General features: G+C 44.3%; 1 protein-coding gene across 3 annotated transcripts in view; it reads left to right on the top strand.

The window, feature by feature from the left end:
• The window catches only part of cd2bp2 (CD2 (cytoplasmic tail) binding protein 2), a 70,995-nt gene that overhangs the window by 36,801 nt on the left and 16,806 nt on the right, over nucleotides 1-17,388 (top strand). For all 3 annotated transcript variants that reach the window (XM_069912880.1, XM_069912881.1, XM_069912879.1), the window contains exons 5-6: nucleotides 14,134-14,560; nucleotides 15,726-15,826. In XM_069912880.1, coding sequence (XP_069768981.1) covers nucleotides 14,134-14,560; nucleotides 15,726-15,826 — 528 coding nt within the window. The remainder of the gene's footprint in view (nucleotides 1-14,133; nucleotides 14,561-15,725; nucleotides 15,827-17,388) is intronic.

Here is a 17,388-nt window from a genome sequence, read left to right as displayed (position 1 = left end):
TTATTTTTATTCCTTAAATTTTATGTATTCTTCTCGAGAGGTATTCAATCATGTATTTCCGCACGCCATCTATCCATTTCCAAATGTGAATCCAGTTTCCAAGTCACTCCTATACACTTTCTTGTGACTACCAGTGCAATTTTCACAAATTCCTTTATATTAAAAGTTTCAGTTTTGGTCTTGTCCCAGATATTATTACCTAATAAGAAAAGCAATGGATCTTGGGGAAATGTAACTTTAGTGACCTGTTTTAAAAATGCTCCTAATTCCATCCAGACCATGCCAAGTGGAGTGTGCAAAAGTGCTTGTCTTGATCACACCAAAACACTGATCTGATCAATCTGATTTTGTTCTCTTTAATTTCTGCAAGGTAAGATATAATTGATGTAAAAAGTTACATTGAACCAATCTATATCTAACATTTATTGCATTTGTCATACTATCATGACACAGTTCCAACCAATTTTTCTCCCCAATACTAATATTTAAAGCAGGTTCCCATTATTATCCCCTTTTCCACTGGCATCCTGTCCCAAGAATTAACTGGGAATGGGTCCAGTGGAAAAGGAACACTGTCTGAACGCTAGCGTCAAATGACATCATTTCACATCGGGGATTAATCGCCTCAACCCCTACTCATATCCCCGGCATTCGCTGACACCAGCGTGCTGATAAAACCAGTGGAAAAGGGACAGCAAAAGTCACCCGTTTCATGAGTTGTGTTCAGTGGAAAAGCAATTAGTGTCCCAGTAAAGGGTGGTCCTTTTTTTGGAGCTGTCTGAGGGCAAAGACCATGTCAGTGGTTCCTCTGTTTGCGCGAAAGCCGCACTGTGATTCTGGGAGAATATTCTCGGCGACACTAGGTATTATTCTATTTAGTAGAATCCTAGCGAAGATTTTGCCTGCAATGGAGAGCAACGTGATTCCCCTGTAGTTTGAGCAGTCTGATTTCTTGCCTTTGTTTTTGTACAGGGTGATGATGGTGGCATCACGAAGATCCTGAGGCAGTTTACCTTGGTCCCAACAAAGCTTGAAAAACTCATGCAGTTTGGCATGCAGAGTTTTGCCGCCAGCCTTCCAGACTTCTGGGGGGATTCCATCCATACCTGCTGCTTTGCCACTTTTCAGTTGTTCGATTGCCTTATATGTCTCATCCAGGGTGGGAACCTCATCCAGCTCTAGCCTTAGGGGCTGTTGAGGGAGCTGGAGCAGGGCGGAATCTTGGACTGAGCGGTTGGCACTGAAAAGAGATTGGAAGTGTTCTGACCATCGGTTGAGGATGGAGATCTTGTCGCTGAGAAGGACTTTGCCATCTGAGCTGCGCAGCGGGCTTTGGACTTGGGGTGAGGGGCCGTACACAGCCTTTAGAGCCTCGTAGAAACCCCTGAAGTCGCCAATGTCCGCGCTGAGCTGTGTTCGTTTGGCGAGGCTAGTCCACCACTCATTTTGGATCTCCCGGAGTTTGCGCTGAAGATGGCTGCATGCGCGACGGAAGGCTTGTTTCTTCTCTGGACAGGACGGCTTTGTAAGGTGAGCCTGGTGGGCAGCTCGCTTCTTTGCCAGCAGCTCCTGGATTTCCTGGCTGTTTTCGTCAAACCAGTCCTTGTTTTTCCTGGAGGAGATGCCCAGTACCTCTTCAGTGGATTGCAGTATGGTAGTCTTCAACTGATCCCATAGGGTTTCAGGGGACGGGTCCGTGAGGCGGGTTGCAACGTCGAGCTTTGCTTTGAGGTTTGCCTGGAAGTTTCCTCTCGCTTCGTCTGACTGCAGTTTTCCAACATTGAACCTCTTTCTGGGGGCTTTATTGTTCCTGGGCTTTGGCTTGAAGTGAAGGTGAAAGGAGCAGGAAAGGGCTTTGGCAAATACTAGAGCGCATCGGATGTCCCCCAAAGTTCCTCAACATGATTATCCAACTGCACGAAAACCAACAAGGTCGGGTCAGATACAGCAATGAGCTCTCTGAACCCTTCTCCATTAACAATGGCGTGAAGCAAGGCTGTGTTCTCGCACCAACCCTCTTTTCAATCTTCTTCAGCATGATGCTGAACCAAGCCATGAAAGACCCCAACAATGAAGACGCTGTTTACATCCGGTACCGCACGGATGGCAGTCTCTTCAATCTGAGGCGCCTGCAAGCTCACACCAAGACACAAGAGAAACTTGTCCGTGAACTACTCTTTGCAGATGATGCCGCTTTAGTTGCCCATTCAGAGCCAGCTCTTCAGCGCTTGACGTCCTGCTTTGCGGAAACTGCCAAAATGTTTGGCCTGGAAGTCAGCCTGAAGAAAACTGAGGTCCTCCATCAGCCAGCTCCCCACCATGACTACCAGCCCCCCCACATCTCCATCGGGCACACAAAACTCAAAACGGTCAACCAGTTTACCTATCTCGGCTGCACCATTTCATCAGATGCAAGGATCGACAATGAGATAGACAACAGACTCGCCAAGGCAAATAGCGCCTTTGGAAGACTACACAAAAGAGTCTGGAAAAACAACCAACTGAAAAACCTCACAAAGATAAGCGTATACAGAGCCGTTGTCATACCCACACTCCTGTTCGGCTCCGAATCATGGGTCATCTACCGGCACCACCTACGGCTCCTAGAACGCTTCCACCAGCGTTGTCTCCGCTCCATCCTCAACATCCATTGGAGCGCTCACACCCCTAACGTCGAGGTACTCGAGATGGCAGAGGTCGACAGCATCGAGTCCACGCTGCTGAAGATCCAGCTGCGCTGGATGGGTCACGTCTCCAGAATGGAGGACCATCGCCTTCCCAAGATCCTGTTATATGGCGAGCTCTCCACTGGCCACCGTGACAGAGGTGCACCAAAGAAAAGGTACAAGGACTGCCTAAAGAAATCTCTTGGTGCCTGCCACATTGACCACCGCCAGTGGGCTGATAACGCCTCAAACCGTGCATCTTGGCGCCTCACAGTTTGGCGGGCAGCAACCTCCTTTGAAGAAGACCGCAGAGCCCACCTCACGAACAAAAGGCAAAGGAGGAAAAACCCAACACCCAACCCCAACCAACCAATTTTCCCTTGCAACCGCTGCAATCGTGTCTGCCTGTCCCGCATCGGACTTGTCAGCCACAAACGAGCCTGCAGCTGACGTGGACTTTTTACCCCCTCCATAAATCTTCGTCCGCGAAGCCAAGCCAAAGAAGAAAGAAAGGGTGGTCCAGTGGAAACAGCACAAAAGGCTTCCTATTCCCAGGACACTGCACAGCCAATTAACTGGGATGCCAATGGAAAAGGGGCTTCTGTCTAGATCTATAGATTCCTTGTTTTCGTGTTTCCTTTTGCAATAGTGTATGCAGAGCTAAAATAAACTTAATAGATTTATTACAAATCAAACTTTCTATTTCATCCTTTTCAGGCAATAACATTGTCTGGCCCAATTTATCCCGTAGATTTACCTTTATTTGATAATAATAAAATATTGTATTATTTTGTATCCTGTAGCGAGAGGTGCTGTGAATAACGCACAACAGAAGTTGTCTGTGAGCTGAGCCAACAGAACTGTTTTTTTTTTTAAATTTTTTATTTTTCACACCATAAATCACAATAGCCATGATATACACTTTTTCTTTTCCACACATTTACAGTGACTTTTTCTCCCTCCCCCCTCCCTCCTCCCAAGCCACCCCCCCATCCCCCCCCCTCTCATCCATTTTAGTTATACAATCTAGGTTGCATTAATTCAGTTAGACAATGTTGTCATTCAACAAAAATACATCAGAAATTCTACTGAGTCCATTCTTTTCTTTTCTTCTCCTTCCATCAACTTAGGTAATGTTTGTTCCCGGTAGGTTTTCGCTATTGTATTTAATGTAAGGCTCCCATACTTGTTCGAATATTTCAATATTATTTCTTAAACTATATGTTATTTTTTCTAATGGAATACATTTATTCATTTCTATATACCATTGTTGTATTTTCAAATTATCTTCCAATTTCCAGGTTGACATAATACATTTTTTTGCTACAGCTAGGGCTATCTTAACAAATCTTTTTTGTGCATCCTCCAAGTCAATTCCAAATTCTTTATTTTTTATGTTACTTAGGAGAAAGATCTCTGGATTCTTTGGTATATTGTTTTCTGTTATTTTATTTAATATCTGATTGAGATCATCCCAAAATTTTTCTACTCTCTCACATGTCCAGATTGCATGAATTGTTGTTCCCCTTTCTTTTTTACATCGAAAACATCTATCAGATACTGTTGGGTCCCATTTATTTAACTTTTGCGGTGTAATGTATAGTCTGTGTAACCAATTGTATTGTATCATACGCAGCCTCGTATTTATTGTATTTCTCATCGTTCCAGAGCATAACTTCTCCCATGTTTCCTTTTTTATCTTTATATTTAAATCTTGTTCCCATTTTTGTTTAGTTTTACCATTTGTTTCCTCATTTTCCTTTTCTTGCAGTTTAATATACATATTTTTTATAAATCTTTTGATTAACATTGTATCTGTAATCACATATTCAAGGTTACTTCCCTCTGGTAAACTCAAGTTGCTTCCTAATTTATCTTTCAAGTAGGATCTCAGTTGGTAATATGCCAGCGCTGTATCTCCCGTTATATTGTACTTATCTCTCATTTGTTCAAAGGATAAGAATCTACTTCCTGAAAAACAATTTTCTATTCTTTTAATCCCTTTTTTTTCCCATTTTCTAAAGGCAAGGTTGTCTATTGTAAAAGGGAGTAGCTTATTTTGCGTCAATATTAGTTTTGGTATTTGGTAATTTATTTTATTTCTTTCTACATGAATCTTCTTCCATATATTGAGGAGATGGTGTAATACTGGAGAAGTTCTATGTTGTACCAATTTTTCGTCCCATTTATATAATATGTGTTCAGGTATCTTTTCCCCTATTTTATCTAATTCTAGTCTCGTCCAGTCTGGTTTTTCCCTTGTTTGATAAAAATCTGATAGGTACCTTAATTGTGCGGCTCTATAATAATTTTTGAAGTTTGGCAATTGTAAGCCTCCTTGTTTATACCATTCTGTTAATTTGTCTAGTGCTATCTTCGGTTTCCCCCCCTCCATAAAAATCTCCTTATTATTTTCTTTAACTCTTTGAAGAATTTTTCTGTCAGTTGTATTGGCAATGCCTGAAATAAGTATAGTATCCTTGGAAAAATGTTCATTTTAATACAGTTTATCCTTCCTATCAGTGTTAGTGGTAGCTCTTTCCAATGCTCTAAATCGTCCTGTAATTTTTTCATTAGTGGATTGTAATTGAGTTTATATAATTGGCCTAGATTTTTGTTTATTTGCACACCTAGGTATCTTATTGCCTGCGTTTGCCATCTGAATGGGGATTCCTCCTTAAATTTTGAGAAATCCGCGTTATTCATAGGCATTGCTTCACTTTTATTTACGTTTATCTTGTATCCCGACACTTCTCCATATTCCTTCAATTTCTTATATAGTTCTTTTATTGATAGTTCTGGTTCTGTTAAGTACACTATCACATCATCCGCAAACAGACTGATTTTATATTCCCTGTCTTTTATTTTTATTCCTTTTATATTATTATCTCTTCTTATCGATTCTGCTAGTGGTTCTATAGCTAGCGCAAACAATAATGGTGATAGTGGGCATCCCTGCCGCGTTGACCTGCTTAAGTTAAATTGCTTTGATACATGTCCATTTACTGTCATTTTCGCTAACGGTCCCTTATATAATGCTTTAATCCAATTAATATACTTCTCCGGTAAACTGAATTTTTGCAATACTTTGAACAAGTAATTCCATTCTACTCTGTCGAAGGCCTTCTCTGCGTCTAAAGCAACTGCTACTGCCGGTGCTTTATTTCCTTCTACTGCATGAATTAAGTTAATAAATTTACAAATATTGTCTGTTGTGCGTCTTTTTTTGATAAATCCAGTTTGGTCTAAATTTACCATTTTCGGTACCTGTTCTGCTAATCTGTTCGCTAATAGTTTAGCTATTATCTTATAATCTGTGTTTAGCAGAGATATTGGTCTATATGACGCTGGTGAGAGTGGATCTTTCCCTTGTTTTAGTATCACTGTAATTATTGCTGTTTTACATGAATCTGGTAAGTTTTGTGTCTCATCAATCTGGTTGATTACATCCAGGAGGGGCGGTATTATTAGGTCTTTAAATGTTTTGTAGAATTCTATTGGGAGTCCATCCTCTCCTGGTGTCTTATTATTTGGTAAATTTTTTATTATCTCTTGTATTTCTACTGTTCCAAATGGTTCTGTTAATTTATTTTGTTCCTCTATTTGTAGTTTTGGTAGTTCAATTTTAGTCAAAAATTCATCTATTTTCCCTTCTTTCCCTTCGTTTTCGGTTCGGTATAATTGTTCATAGAATTCTCTGTAGTTTTCCTTAATTTCTTTTGGATTATATGTAATTTGTTTGTCTTTTTTCCTTGTTGCCAATACCATTTTCTTAGTTTGCTCTGTCTTAAGCTGCCATGCTAGGATTTTGTGTGTTTTTTCCCCTCGTTCATAATATTTCTGTTTTGTCTTCATTATATTCTTCTCCACCTTATATGTTTGTAATGTTTCATATTTTATTTTTTTATCCGCCAATTCTCTTCTTTTGGTTGTATCTTCCTTTATTGCTAATTTTTTTTCTATGTTTATTATTTCCCTTTCCAACTGCTCTGTTTCCTGATTATAGTCCTTCTTCATCTTGGTTGCATAACTTATTATTTGCCCTCTAATGAATGCTTTCATTGCGTCCCATAGTATAAACTTATCTTCCACTGATTCCGTATTTACTTCAAAGTACATTTTTAATTGTTTTTCAATAAATTCTCTAAAATCCTGTCTTTTAAGTAGCATGGGGTTTAATCTCCATCTCTACATTCTTGGAGGGATGTCTTCTAGCTCTATTGCCAATAACAGGGGTGAGTGGTCCGATAATAGTCTAGCTTTATATTCCGTTTTCCTAACTCTCCCTTGTATGTGGGCTGATAACAGGAATAGGTCTATCCTTGAGTATGTTTTATGTCTAGTCGAGTAGTATGAGTATTCCTTTTCTTTTGGGTTTTGTTTCCTCCATATGTCCACAAGTTTCATTTCTTGCATTGATTTAATTATAAATTTGGTTACTTTGTTCTTCCTGTTAATTTTTTTCCCCGTTTTATCCATATTTGGATCCAAATTCAGATTGAAATCCCCTCCTATTAGTATGTTCCCTTGCGTATTAGCTACCTTCAAAAAGATATCTTGCATAAACTTTTGATCTTCTTCGTTAGGTGAATATATATTAAGTAGATTCCAAAGCTCCGAATATATCTGACATTTTATCATTACATATCTCCCTGCTGGATCTATTATTTCCTCTTCTATTTTAAATGGCACATTTTTGCTAATTAATATAGCCACTCCTCTTGCTTTTGAATTATACGATGCTGCTGTTACATGTCCTACCCAATCTCTCTTTAATTTCTTGTGCTCCAATTCAGTTAAGTGTGTTTCTTGGACAAATGCTATATCTATTTTTTCCTTTTTCAGTAAATTTAGTAGTTTCTTCCTTTTAATTTGGTTATGTATTCCATTAATATTTAGAGTCATATAGTTCAGCGTAGCCATTTTATATTTTGTTTATCTTCTCTTTCCGTTTTTCCATCATTACCTTTCCTCCTTTTCCATTTCTGTTTTCTTATTTTCAACTCTTTACCAGACAACATTCCTACAACATCCAACATTTTCCTTATTCTCCTATTTCTATCTTCTTTATCCCCAATCTCCCCTTCCCCTCCTGAGTTGCCCTTTATCCCTTGTCGGACAAACACATCTCCCCTCTCCATTTGGATTTGCAAATCCACTCGCAAGCGTCAACTGATTTTGCAGTGACCGCTCTTTTCCCCCACCCAGCCCCCCCCAGAAAAGATTTCGTTTTTTATGTCACAAAGGTCACTCTTTTAGTTCCCTCCTTATTCTCTCTATTCCATTACCTTCCCTTATTAATTCTTGTCTATACTCTCTATGTTTTCCTCTAATTACAGATACTTTCACATATGCCCATTTTCTCTATTCACTCTTATACCTCTTTACCCGCATACATATCAATCGTGGTCATTTTTACCCTCCTTACCCGTCTTCATCCCTCAGTCTATTTTTGTCTTTACCCACATACATATCAATCGTGATAATTTTTGCTCTCATTACCCGTCTTCATCCCTCAGTCTATTTTTGTAATTGTTCTGCAAATTTTCGTGCTTCTTCTGGATCCGAGAATAGTCTGTTTTGTTGTCCTGGAATAAATATTTTCAATACCGCAGGATGCTTCAGTGTAAATTTATATCCTTTCTTCCATAAAATCGCTTTTGCTGCATTGAACTCTTTTCTCTTCTTTAGGAGTTCAAAGCTTATATCTGGATAAATGAAGATTTTTTGCCCTTTATACTCCAGTGGTTTGTTGCCCTCTCTTACTTTTTCCATTGTCTTCTCCAGTACCTTTTCTCTTGTAGTATATCTTAGGAATTTTACTACAATAGATCTTGGTTTTTGTTGTGGTTGTGGTTTAGGGGCCAATGCTCTATGTGCCCTTTCTATTTCCATTTCTTGCTGTAGTTCTGGACATCCTAGGGCCTTAGGGATCCATTCTTTTATAAACTCCCTCATATTCTTGCCTTCTACATCTTCCTTAAGGCCCACTATCTTTATGTTATTTCTTCTGTTATAATTTTCCATTATATCTATTTTTTGGGCTAGTAATTCTTGTGTCTCTTTAGTTTTTTTATTAGATTCCTCCAATTTCTTTTTTAAGTCTTCTACCTCCATTTCTGCTGCTATTGCCCGTTCTTCCATCTTGTCCATTTTTTTCCCCATTTCTGTTAAGGTCATATCCATTTTATTTATTTTCTTTTCTGTGTTGTTTATTCTTCTTCTTAAATCATTGAATTCCTGTGTTTGCCATTCTTTAAATGACTCCATGTATCCTCTAACAAGAGCAAGTACCTCCTTTACCTTGCCTTTCTTTTCTTCTTCTATTTCCCTGTACTCTTCCTCTTCCTCTTCTTCTTCCTCTAGGTTGACCATCTGTTGTTTCTTTGCTGCCCTTTCCTCCTCTTCTTTCTTGTTTCCATTGTCTTCTGTGGTCTCTTCTTGCTGCAGGTGTTCTGCAGCTGTCGTTGCCGGCTGTGGAGATCAACTCCCCAGCTGGTCCCCCCTCCTGTCGGTGTGTTTTTTTTCATGCGCGGTTGCGCACTTTTACTCGGCTCTGTGAGCCATTGTTGTAGTTCTCTTTCTACCGACCTGAGGTAGTGGGGTCTTCTCTCCACCGCGGGCCTCTTCGGACAGGTAAGGCCTTCACCTTTTTCCTCCGTTGTCTTCTCTTCTTCTCTTCTTTCCGTTGATTTTGATTTTTCTCCTTTTGTCTCCATCTTCTTTCCACCTTTATACTCACTTTTCTTTAACTTGTATTTCTGTGCCTTTGTATTTTCTCTTGTTTTTCCCGACTTTTCTGGAGAGGGCTGGAGTTCACCGTCCGGCCACTACTCCATCACGTGACTCCTCCCAACAGAACTGTTTAATGGAATCCTCGCAGGAGTTTAAATACTTCCAGTTGGCACGGCATCACCATCATTTCACCTCTGAAGTTACGCGCCTCCCAGAATTCTTTGTGCCCCCCACCCCCAATCACCGGGAACTCCTAATCCTGAGTGGGTCCGCAACTGTGGATTTTGATAATGGAGGGGGATGGTTTGCCACATTAAACGTCCACCACCCCCCCCCCCCCCCCCCCCCCCGAACCAGAGTTTGGAGGTGACACTGCAGTCTCACCTATATGGCGAGAACGGGCCGGCGGGTGCCCCTGTGCCAGGGACATGCCACATGTACCAGTTGATCTAGGTCCACGTGTGCCAGCTTAAGATGATCTACTGAAACTGTTTCTTGCTTGCCACCAATGTCTATAACAAATGTGGAGCTGTCATTCCATTTCACCTTGAAAAGACTGTCATTTGGCCATTTCAAGTGTCCTGTGCGTGTCTCTGTGCAGGAACACATAAAGGCAGTTCTTGAGTTCATGTGTACACACCTTCTCCCTTAAGTGTGAGTACCGAAGTGGGAGATTCCTGCTGTCCACGTGCTGTCGGAATGAAATCCCTGGGACTGTTAGGGGTCTCCGTAAACCAATTCTGCAGAGGACATAGCTAGATCCTCCTTCGGTGTGGTACAGATACCTAACCGTACCCAAGGCAGCTCATCTATCCAATCCGAGAAGTGACATGAGAGCCGTTTTCATATGACACTAAGCCATTGGACTAGGGATGATAAACCGTCGACTGATGGAGCTTGCAACTGTGGACCATATCCCGGATGTAAACTGTCAGAGGAGATGTGCATGGGTAGTCTGAAATGTGTTATCCAATTGGTGATGAGGGCTCTCGCACAAGCTGAGGCGGAGGTGTTGGAGAGCGGGACAACCTCTGGCCATCTCGTGAACCTGAGAAGAGGTGAGTAGTTCCCTTGGACGGGGGCAACAGGTCGACAATATCCACGTGGATGTGATCAAACCTGCACTGCATGGGTGCTAAGACCTGTAGTGTGGCGCTGAACCTTTGCAGTCTGGCACTGGGTGGCTGTCCTTGCACAAGTGCTGACTTGCTTGCTCAGCCTTGTCATAAACGAAGGGTGAGCCAAACTGTGTATGGCATCAAACACCTGACGTTGCCATGCAGCAGGTATGATGGGCCTTGGTTGGCCGGTGGATACGTCACAAAGTAGAGGCATTTATCGGACCAAAGTGAATGTCCTCCAATTTCAGTCCTGAGATGACAGTGTGATACGTGGCCATATCTTTGTCTTCCTGTTGAGCTGCTGCCAAAACCGTGCAGTCTATACCGAGTGCAGGTAAATGGAGGGAAGTGATGGTGGTGTGGGATCGCGTGTCGACAACGAGATTGTTCTTCCCAGTGATGCGTTTTATCAGAGTCGTCAACTCTGAAATGTAGGAGAGATGTCATTGTTGTGCTGATCACGGATCTGACATCTTGGTGAAGGCTTGTGATCCGTGTAGACTCTGAACTCTCTCCCCTCTAGGAAATAGGGAAAATGGCGTTTGGCCAAATAGAGGGCAACAAGCTCCCTGTACTTTTGCTCCGGTGATCTCAAATGATGACTAAAGAAAGCCAGGGGTTTCCAGATGTCGTTGATGCATGTCAACCCTCAGGTGCACGAGCGTAGTAGCTCTCACCAGCGCTCCCTTGGCAGTTACGAATGTGGCCGTGAACTCGTCATTCCATTTCAGTTCCTTGGGATGCTCGGACAAGAGTTGGAAAAGTGGCTGCAGCGATGGTAAAAGCTAATGATGCCAAGAAACTCCTGCAGGCCCTTAATGGTAGAGGATCTTGGAAATTTGCAGATGGCCTCAACCTTGGAAAATGGTGGAACTGCTCCGTGTTGACTGATGCAGAAGCCGAGGAAATCGATTGATGGGAGGCTAAACGGGCATTTGGCCAGATTGATCGCTATCCCTGGTCATCCACCCGCTGAGGTAGTTGACGGAGATGGGCCTGGTGCTGCTGCCGCGAGTGGCGGTTAATAAGGACGTCACCCAAATAAACGAATATGAAATCTAGGCCCCGGGTAACTGTCCGTTAGGTGTTGAAATGTCTGGGCCATGCTTTTAAAACCGAAAGGCATACAGAGGAATTCAAATACCCCAAATGGGGTAATTAAGGCAGCCTTAGGAATGTCGTCCGGGTGAACTGGGATCTGATCATACCCGTGCACCAGGTTGATTTAGGAGAAAATCTTAGTGCCGTGAAGGATCACGGAGAAATCCTGGATGTGGGGAACCAGATAGTGATCTGTTGCAGTGATGTCGTTCAGATGCTGATAGTCCCCACAAGGTGTCCACTCTTCAAACCCCTTAGATACCATACGCAGCGGTGATGCCCAAGGGCAGTCAGAGCGGCAAACAATCCCCATTTCCTCCTTGTGTTGGAATTCGTCTTTAGCCAACCACAATTTATCCGGAGGTATCCTGGGCACTTGTTCCTGCAGGGGACGTCCATGAGTGGGAATGTGGTGCTTACGCCATGTTTCAGTTGAGTCGTCAAGAACTGCGGAGTAATAATGCTGGGAAATTCACCGTCTGCGAGCGTGACCGAGTCAAGGCAAAGTGTGGGCAACGCCATGGGATGGAAGGCGAGGGACTTGAAAGTCCTTGAATTAACTAGCCCGTGACTTTTAAGATCTACTAAAAGGGAGTGTACTCACAAAAAAAAATCAGCTCCCGGGAGTGGCTGTGATACATCAGCAATGGTGAAGGACCAGCTGAACCGCGACAAGCCAAAATTGAGTGGCATTGTCTGTGACCCATACGTCTGGATGCTGCTGTTGTGGGCGGCCATGAGAGGAGGGCCCTTCTTTCCTGAATGAGGGTCTGGGCTGGAGGAGGGAAACACTAAACTCTGCTCCAGTGTCGACCAAGAACCGACGAGATGTGTTGATCCCAGAGGAAGAGGTTCTTGTAGCTGGCTGTCATGGCCACTACTAACAGCCAGCCTCGGTGTTTCCCAGCTGCATCTCCCCATCTGTGATTTTAATACCACCTCTGTTTTGTCTGTGCTGCATCCAGTTGAGTCTGGTGCTGCACCGCTACCCTGAGTGGGCAGGGTTTGTGCCCTTTGTTGAGGCACTGCTATACACCCAACCAAAAGTCTACAATGTTGTTTCGCAGGCCACAATTCATCAGCACGGACTGCTAAGCGACGGGGGTCATTAAAATCTTTGTCTGCAGCAGCTAGTGAACGTCTTCTGGCACTTGCTCGAGAAACAATTGTTCAAAAAGCAGACAAGGCTTGTGTCCATCCATGAGCGCCAGCATCTCGTTCGTTCGTTTGGAAGGAGTGCGGTCGCCCAGGCCGTCCACATGGAGAAGTCATGCCTGTTGCGTTGGGAAAGGCCGAAAATATGTATGAGCAGGACTTTGATGGCTTTGTACCTGTCGTTGGCTGGAGGCTGGCATAAGAAATCATCAATACGTCAGCGATGCAATGACATAGTAGTACTTTGTTGTGTCAGCAGTAATCTGGCGTAGATGCATCTGGGCCTTGGCCTGCTCAAACCAGACCTGTGGCTGCAAAGACCTAAACACTGGAAGTTTGAGCACATCCATAGTGAGGTCCATAATGTCGTTTGGACTGTCGGGGACACCATGTAGTGAGTGGTGCCTTGAATAAAGCATAACCGAAGTTGTCTGTGAATTGAACCAACAGAACTGTTTCATGGAACCTTCACATGAGTTTAAATAATTCCAGTTGGCGCGCTTTCACCATCACCTGACCTCTGAAGTCGCGCGCCTCCCAGAATTCTTTGTGCCCTCCCCAGCCACCAGGAACTACGATTTGATAATGGAGTGGCACGGTTCTCCTCAATCCCAATTGTATTTTTCAGTTGATCAGTAGACCAAATATTATTCATTGTAAATGGAATGCCTATTTTGAGTCGATGGCATTTTGGATATCTCATAATTCTTCATTCCCATTTGAACATTTACCTTATTCCACACACGGAGAACTGTGTTCAGTTCTGGTCACCTCATTACAGGAAGGATGTGGAAGCTACGGAGAGGAGATTCACCAGGATGTTGCCTGGATTGGAAAACAAGTCTTTATGAGGCAAGGTTCGCAGAGCTGGGACTTTTCTCTTTGGAGCGTAGAAGGATGAGAGGAGACTTGATAGAGGTTGACAAGATTCTGAGAGGCATCGATAGGGTGGACAGTCAGCACCTGTTTCCCAGGGTGGGATCAACAAATACCAGAGGATGTGTGTACAAAGTGAAGGGAAGGAAGTTTAGGGAAGACGTCAGGGGAAGTTTTTCACACAAGAGAGTTGTGGGGGCCTGGGACGCCTTGTCAGGGATGGTGGTGGAGGCTGGAATATTGGGGGCATTTAAGAGACAGACACACGGATGGAAGGAAAATAGAGGGTTATGGGGTAGGGAGGATTTAGTTTAATTTGGTAGGAATATATAGGTTGGTACAACATGGAGGGCTGAAGGGCTTGGACTGTGCTGCAGTGCTCCATTTTCTGGGGCCCATTGAGAGAGTGGATTCTGATGCTATGCTTATTTGCTCATCTCCACACTCCACCTCCCCCCCCCCCCCCCCTTCCTCTCCAGGTCCGCATCAAGGAGAGGCCAACTCAGCGGAAGAAGATCCCCCAGATGGTGGAAGGTCCAGCTGATGTGAGGACCCTTCTACGGGGGATGGTGGAGCTGATGCGACCCGGCGAGACAGTTGCTGGTGCTCTCCGCAGGCTGGGAGGGCTGGGGCGCGGCCCCCAGGCCAAGCGGAGGAGGAGGAGCAAGGAGGAGGAGGAGGGTCTCGGAGACCGGGCGTCGCTGGACACCCTGACGGAACTGGCCGACCAGATGGTGGGCCGGGGCGACTTCGAGATCTACCAGCAGACATACGAGGGGCTGGGATACCGGCTGAGGAAAGGCGAGGGTCGGGGAGGACGTCTCGATGGAACGGCGCCTTCCATCGACATGTTTGCTGAACAAGACGAGGAGGGGCAGCAGGAGATCGGATCAGGGGCCGACGAAGGTGAGTGTGTCTCCTCTTTGGCCCCCCCCCCCCTCCTTCTCTCATTAAGTCTCCTCCACCATTTAATCATGAGCTGATCTATTCCCCCACTGCCCACCCTTTGGTGCCCTGGCTAATCAAGAACGTCGATCTCTGCCTTAAATACACCCAAATCCACTGGTGGCAACAGATTCACCACTCTCTGGATGAAGAAATACCTCAATATCTCTGCTCTAAGCAGACGGCCTTCAGTCCTGAAGTGGTGCCCTCTTGTCCCTGACTCTCCCACCGTGGGGAACAACCTTTTCTATATCTACTCTGCTCCTCATATGATTACCCTTTCATTCCAAGAATCATCCTGGTCTCAACCCTCCCCCTCTCCCCTTGTTTCTGCGCCTCTTCTCAGTTCCTCTATCCCTCTCTCGGGGATATCTGTACACTGACTGGTGTCTCTCTGACCCTCTCTCAGGGGGGGGATATTCGTATACTGACCTATATCTCTCTGTTCCTCTCGGGGATATCTGTAAACTCGTCGGTGTTTCACCATCTCTCTCTCTCGCTCTCTCTCGCTCTCTCTCGCTCTCTCTCGCTCGCTCTCTCTCGCTTCCTCTCTCGCTTCCTCTCTCGCTTCCTCTCTCGCTTCCTCTCTCGCTCTCTCTCTCGCTCTCTCTCTCGCTCTCTCTCTCGCTCTCTCTCTCGCTCTCTCTCTCGCTCTCTCTCTCGCTCTCTCTCTCGCTCTCTCTCGCTCTCTCTCGCTCTCTCTCGCTCTCTCTCGCTCTCTCTCGCTCTCTCTCTCGCTCTCTCTCTCGCTCACTCTCTCGCTCACTCTCTCGCTCACTCTCTCGCTCACTCTCTCGCTCACTCTCTCGCTCACTCTCTCGCTCTCTCTCTCTCTCACATAGGGGATCTATGTACCCTGACCATTGTCTCTCCATCCTTCTCCTTCAGGGGGATATCTACATTGACCAGTTTCTCTCCGTCCATCTCTCTCAGGGGGATATCTGTACATTGACCAGTGTCTCTCTGTCCCTCTCAGGGGAATTTGTACATTGACCGGGTGTTTCTCTTTTTTTCTCTCTCTCTCTCTCTCTCTCTCTCTCTCTCTCAGGGTGGGGTGGGGGTGATGTGTACACTGAGTGGTTTTGGGGAACTAGGAACTAACATTTCCCTTCTCTCTGCTCTTCAGGACCCTGCCCGGTTGAGCTTCCCGAGGTGATGTGGGAGTACAAATGGGAGAACAAGGACGATGCTGAGATCTACGGCCCTTTCTCGAGCATGCAGATGAAGGTGAAGGGTCTTGGTGTGGCACTTCCCCGTTCGCCGTGGTATGCCCCGAGAGTGGGAATGGGGAGGGGGCGGTTAGAAACCCTGCTTCTCCTCTCCTCTATTGTCTCTTGTCTCTATTCTCCCTTCCCCCCGCTCTATGTATACCCCTCCCCCGCCACCTCTCTCCCCTCCGCCTCCTTCCCTGCCCTCTTTCTCTCCCCTCTCTCCTCCTTCCCTCATCCCATCCCTCGTCTCCTATCTCCCCTCCCCTATCCCCCTCCTCCTGCTCTCCCCTACACCCTCTCGTCTCCTTTAACCCCTCTCCCCCTCTTCGTTTTCACTCTTTTAATGTCATAGGTGAAGGATACATGATGAGGACCGGAGTAGGTCATCCAATCGGGGGAAAATATCACTATATAACTTCATGATCGAACGTATTGGATTACTCCACAATTAATGGAGATGTCCTCATCTCCGCTAACTAAAATCTTTTCTCTTGGAATGTTTTTATTTTCATCGCCTCGTCAAACAACATTATAATCTTTTTTAACATTCATCTAACATACAGAGTCTATATTTATCTCCTACCCTCGTACAACTCAAAGTACAGTCAATTAAGTTACCTCCATTGCAAACGAAAAACCCTATAAATTCCACCCCCCTCCAAATTTAGCTTTTCTCTCCAGCACCAATAACCAAGCCATGGGTGCCAATCCCCCCACCATTCTGACAAATGCCTAACACACCTGTATAAATTCTATAAATTTCTCCCCCTCCAAATTTATTTTTTCTCCCTGGCACCAATAACCAAGCCATGGGTGCCAATCCCCCCACCATTCTGAGAAATGCCTAACGCACCCATCTACACCTGTAACTCCCTCCCTTTCCTTAAGTTCTTACTTCTAATATATGTTCATCTTCAAACATTAACATTATGAAAAAAGCAAACACATATCTCCCTTGTATTCCTCACAATTACAATATTTACAGCCCATCTTCCCCACCATTTCCCCCTTTCCATTTAATTCCAAAGTGGTGGCAGGGTTCTTACGGAGTCCCTTGGATCCTTAAAAAAACTTTCTTTCCCCTCCTGCCCTTACCATCTTCAGCATTGCCGGGTGAAGGAGGGAAAACTTATTCCTTTTTGTTTAAGGCTCTTTTTAACTGGGTCAAATTCTCAAACTGAAATCTTAAAAAAGAATTATTACATGAAGCCTCACTAATCTAAGGAAAATAAAAAGACTGGGCATCCTACCCTGAGAATTTATTGATAAAAATTAATCGTCTGGTCTTCACTGACAAAGGAAATAAAATTAAATATAGTCTGGAAGGGAAATTAATTATACTAAATCATGTGGAAATCATTTACAAAAGGTCGTAAATTTAACAGAAGTATTGTAGTGAACAAAGACACAGTAGTCAGTATGAGTTGATTTAAGGGGGAATTCCCATGTGAGGTTATAAGCACAACTTCCATGATGCTTTGCTGCCCCCGGGACCTTAATGACGTCAACCTGGAGGGCTGGGAACGCTCCAAGTGTCGCATGAGGCTGCAGCTCCGTGACTCGGTTGGCTTGCAGATC

The sequence above is a fragment of the Narcine bancroftii genome, unplaced genomic scaffold (assembly GCF_036971445.1).
Source record: "Narcine bancroftii isolate sNarBan1 unplaced genomic scaffold, sNarBan1.hap1 Scaffold_254, whole genome shotgun sequence".
Lineage (NCBI taxonomy): Eukaryota > Metazoa > Chordata > Chondrichthyes > Torpediniformes > Narcinidae > Narcine > Narcine bancroftii.
Note: the sequence above shows the minus strand (reverse complement) of the source record. Positions and strands in the feature narration are given on the sequence as shown.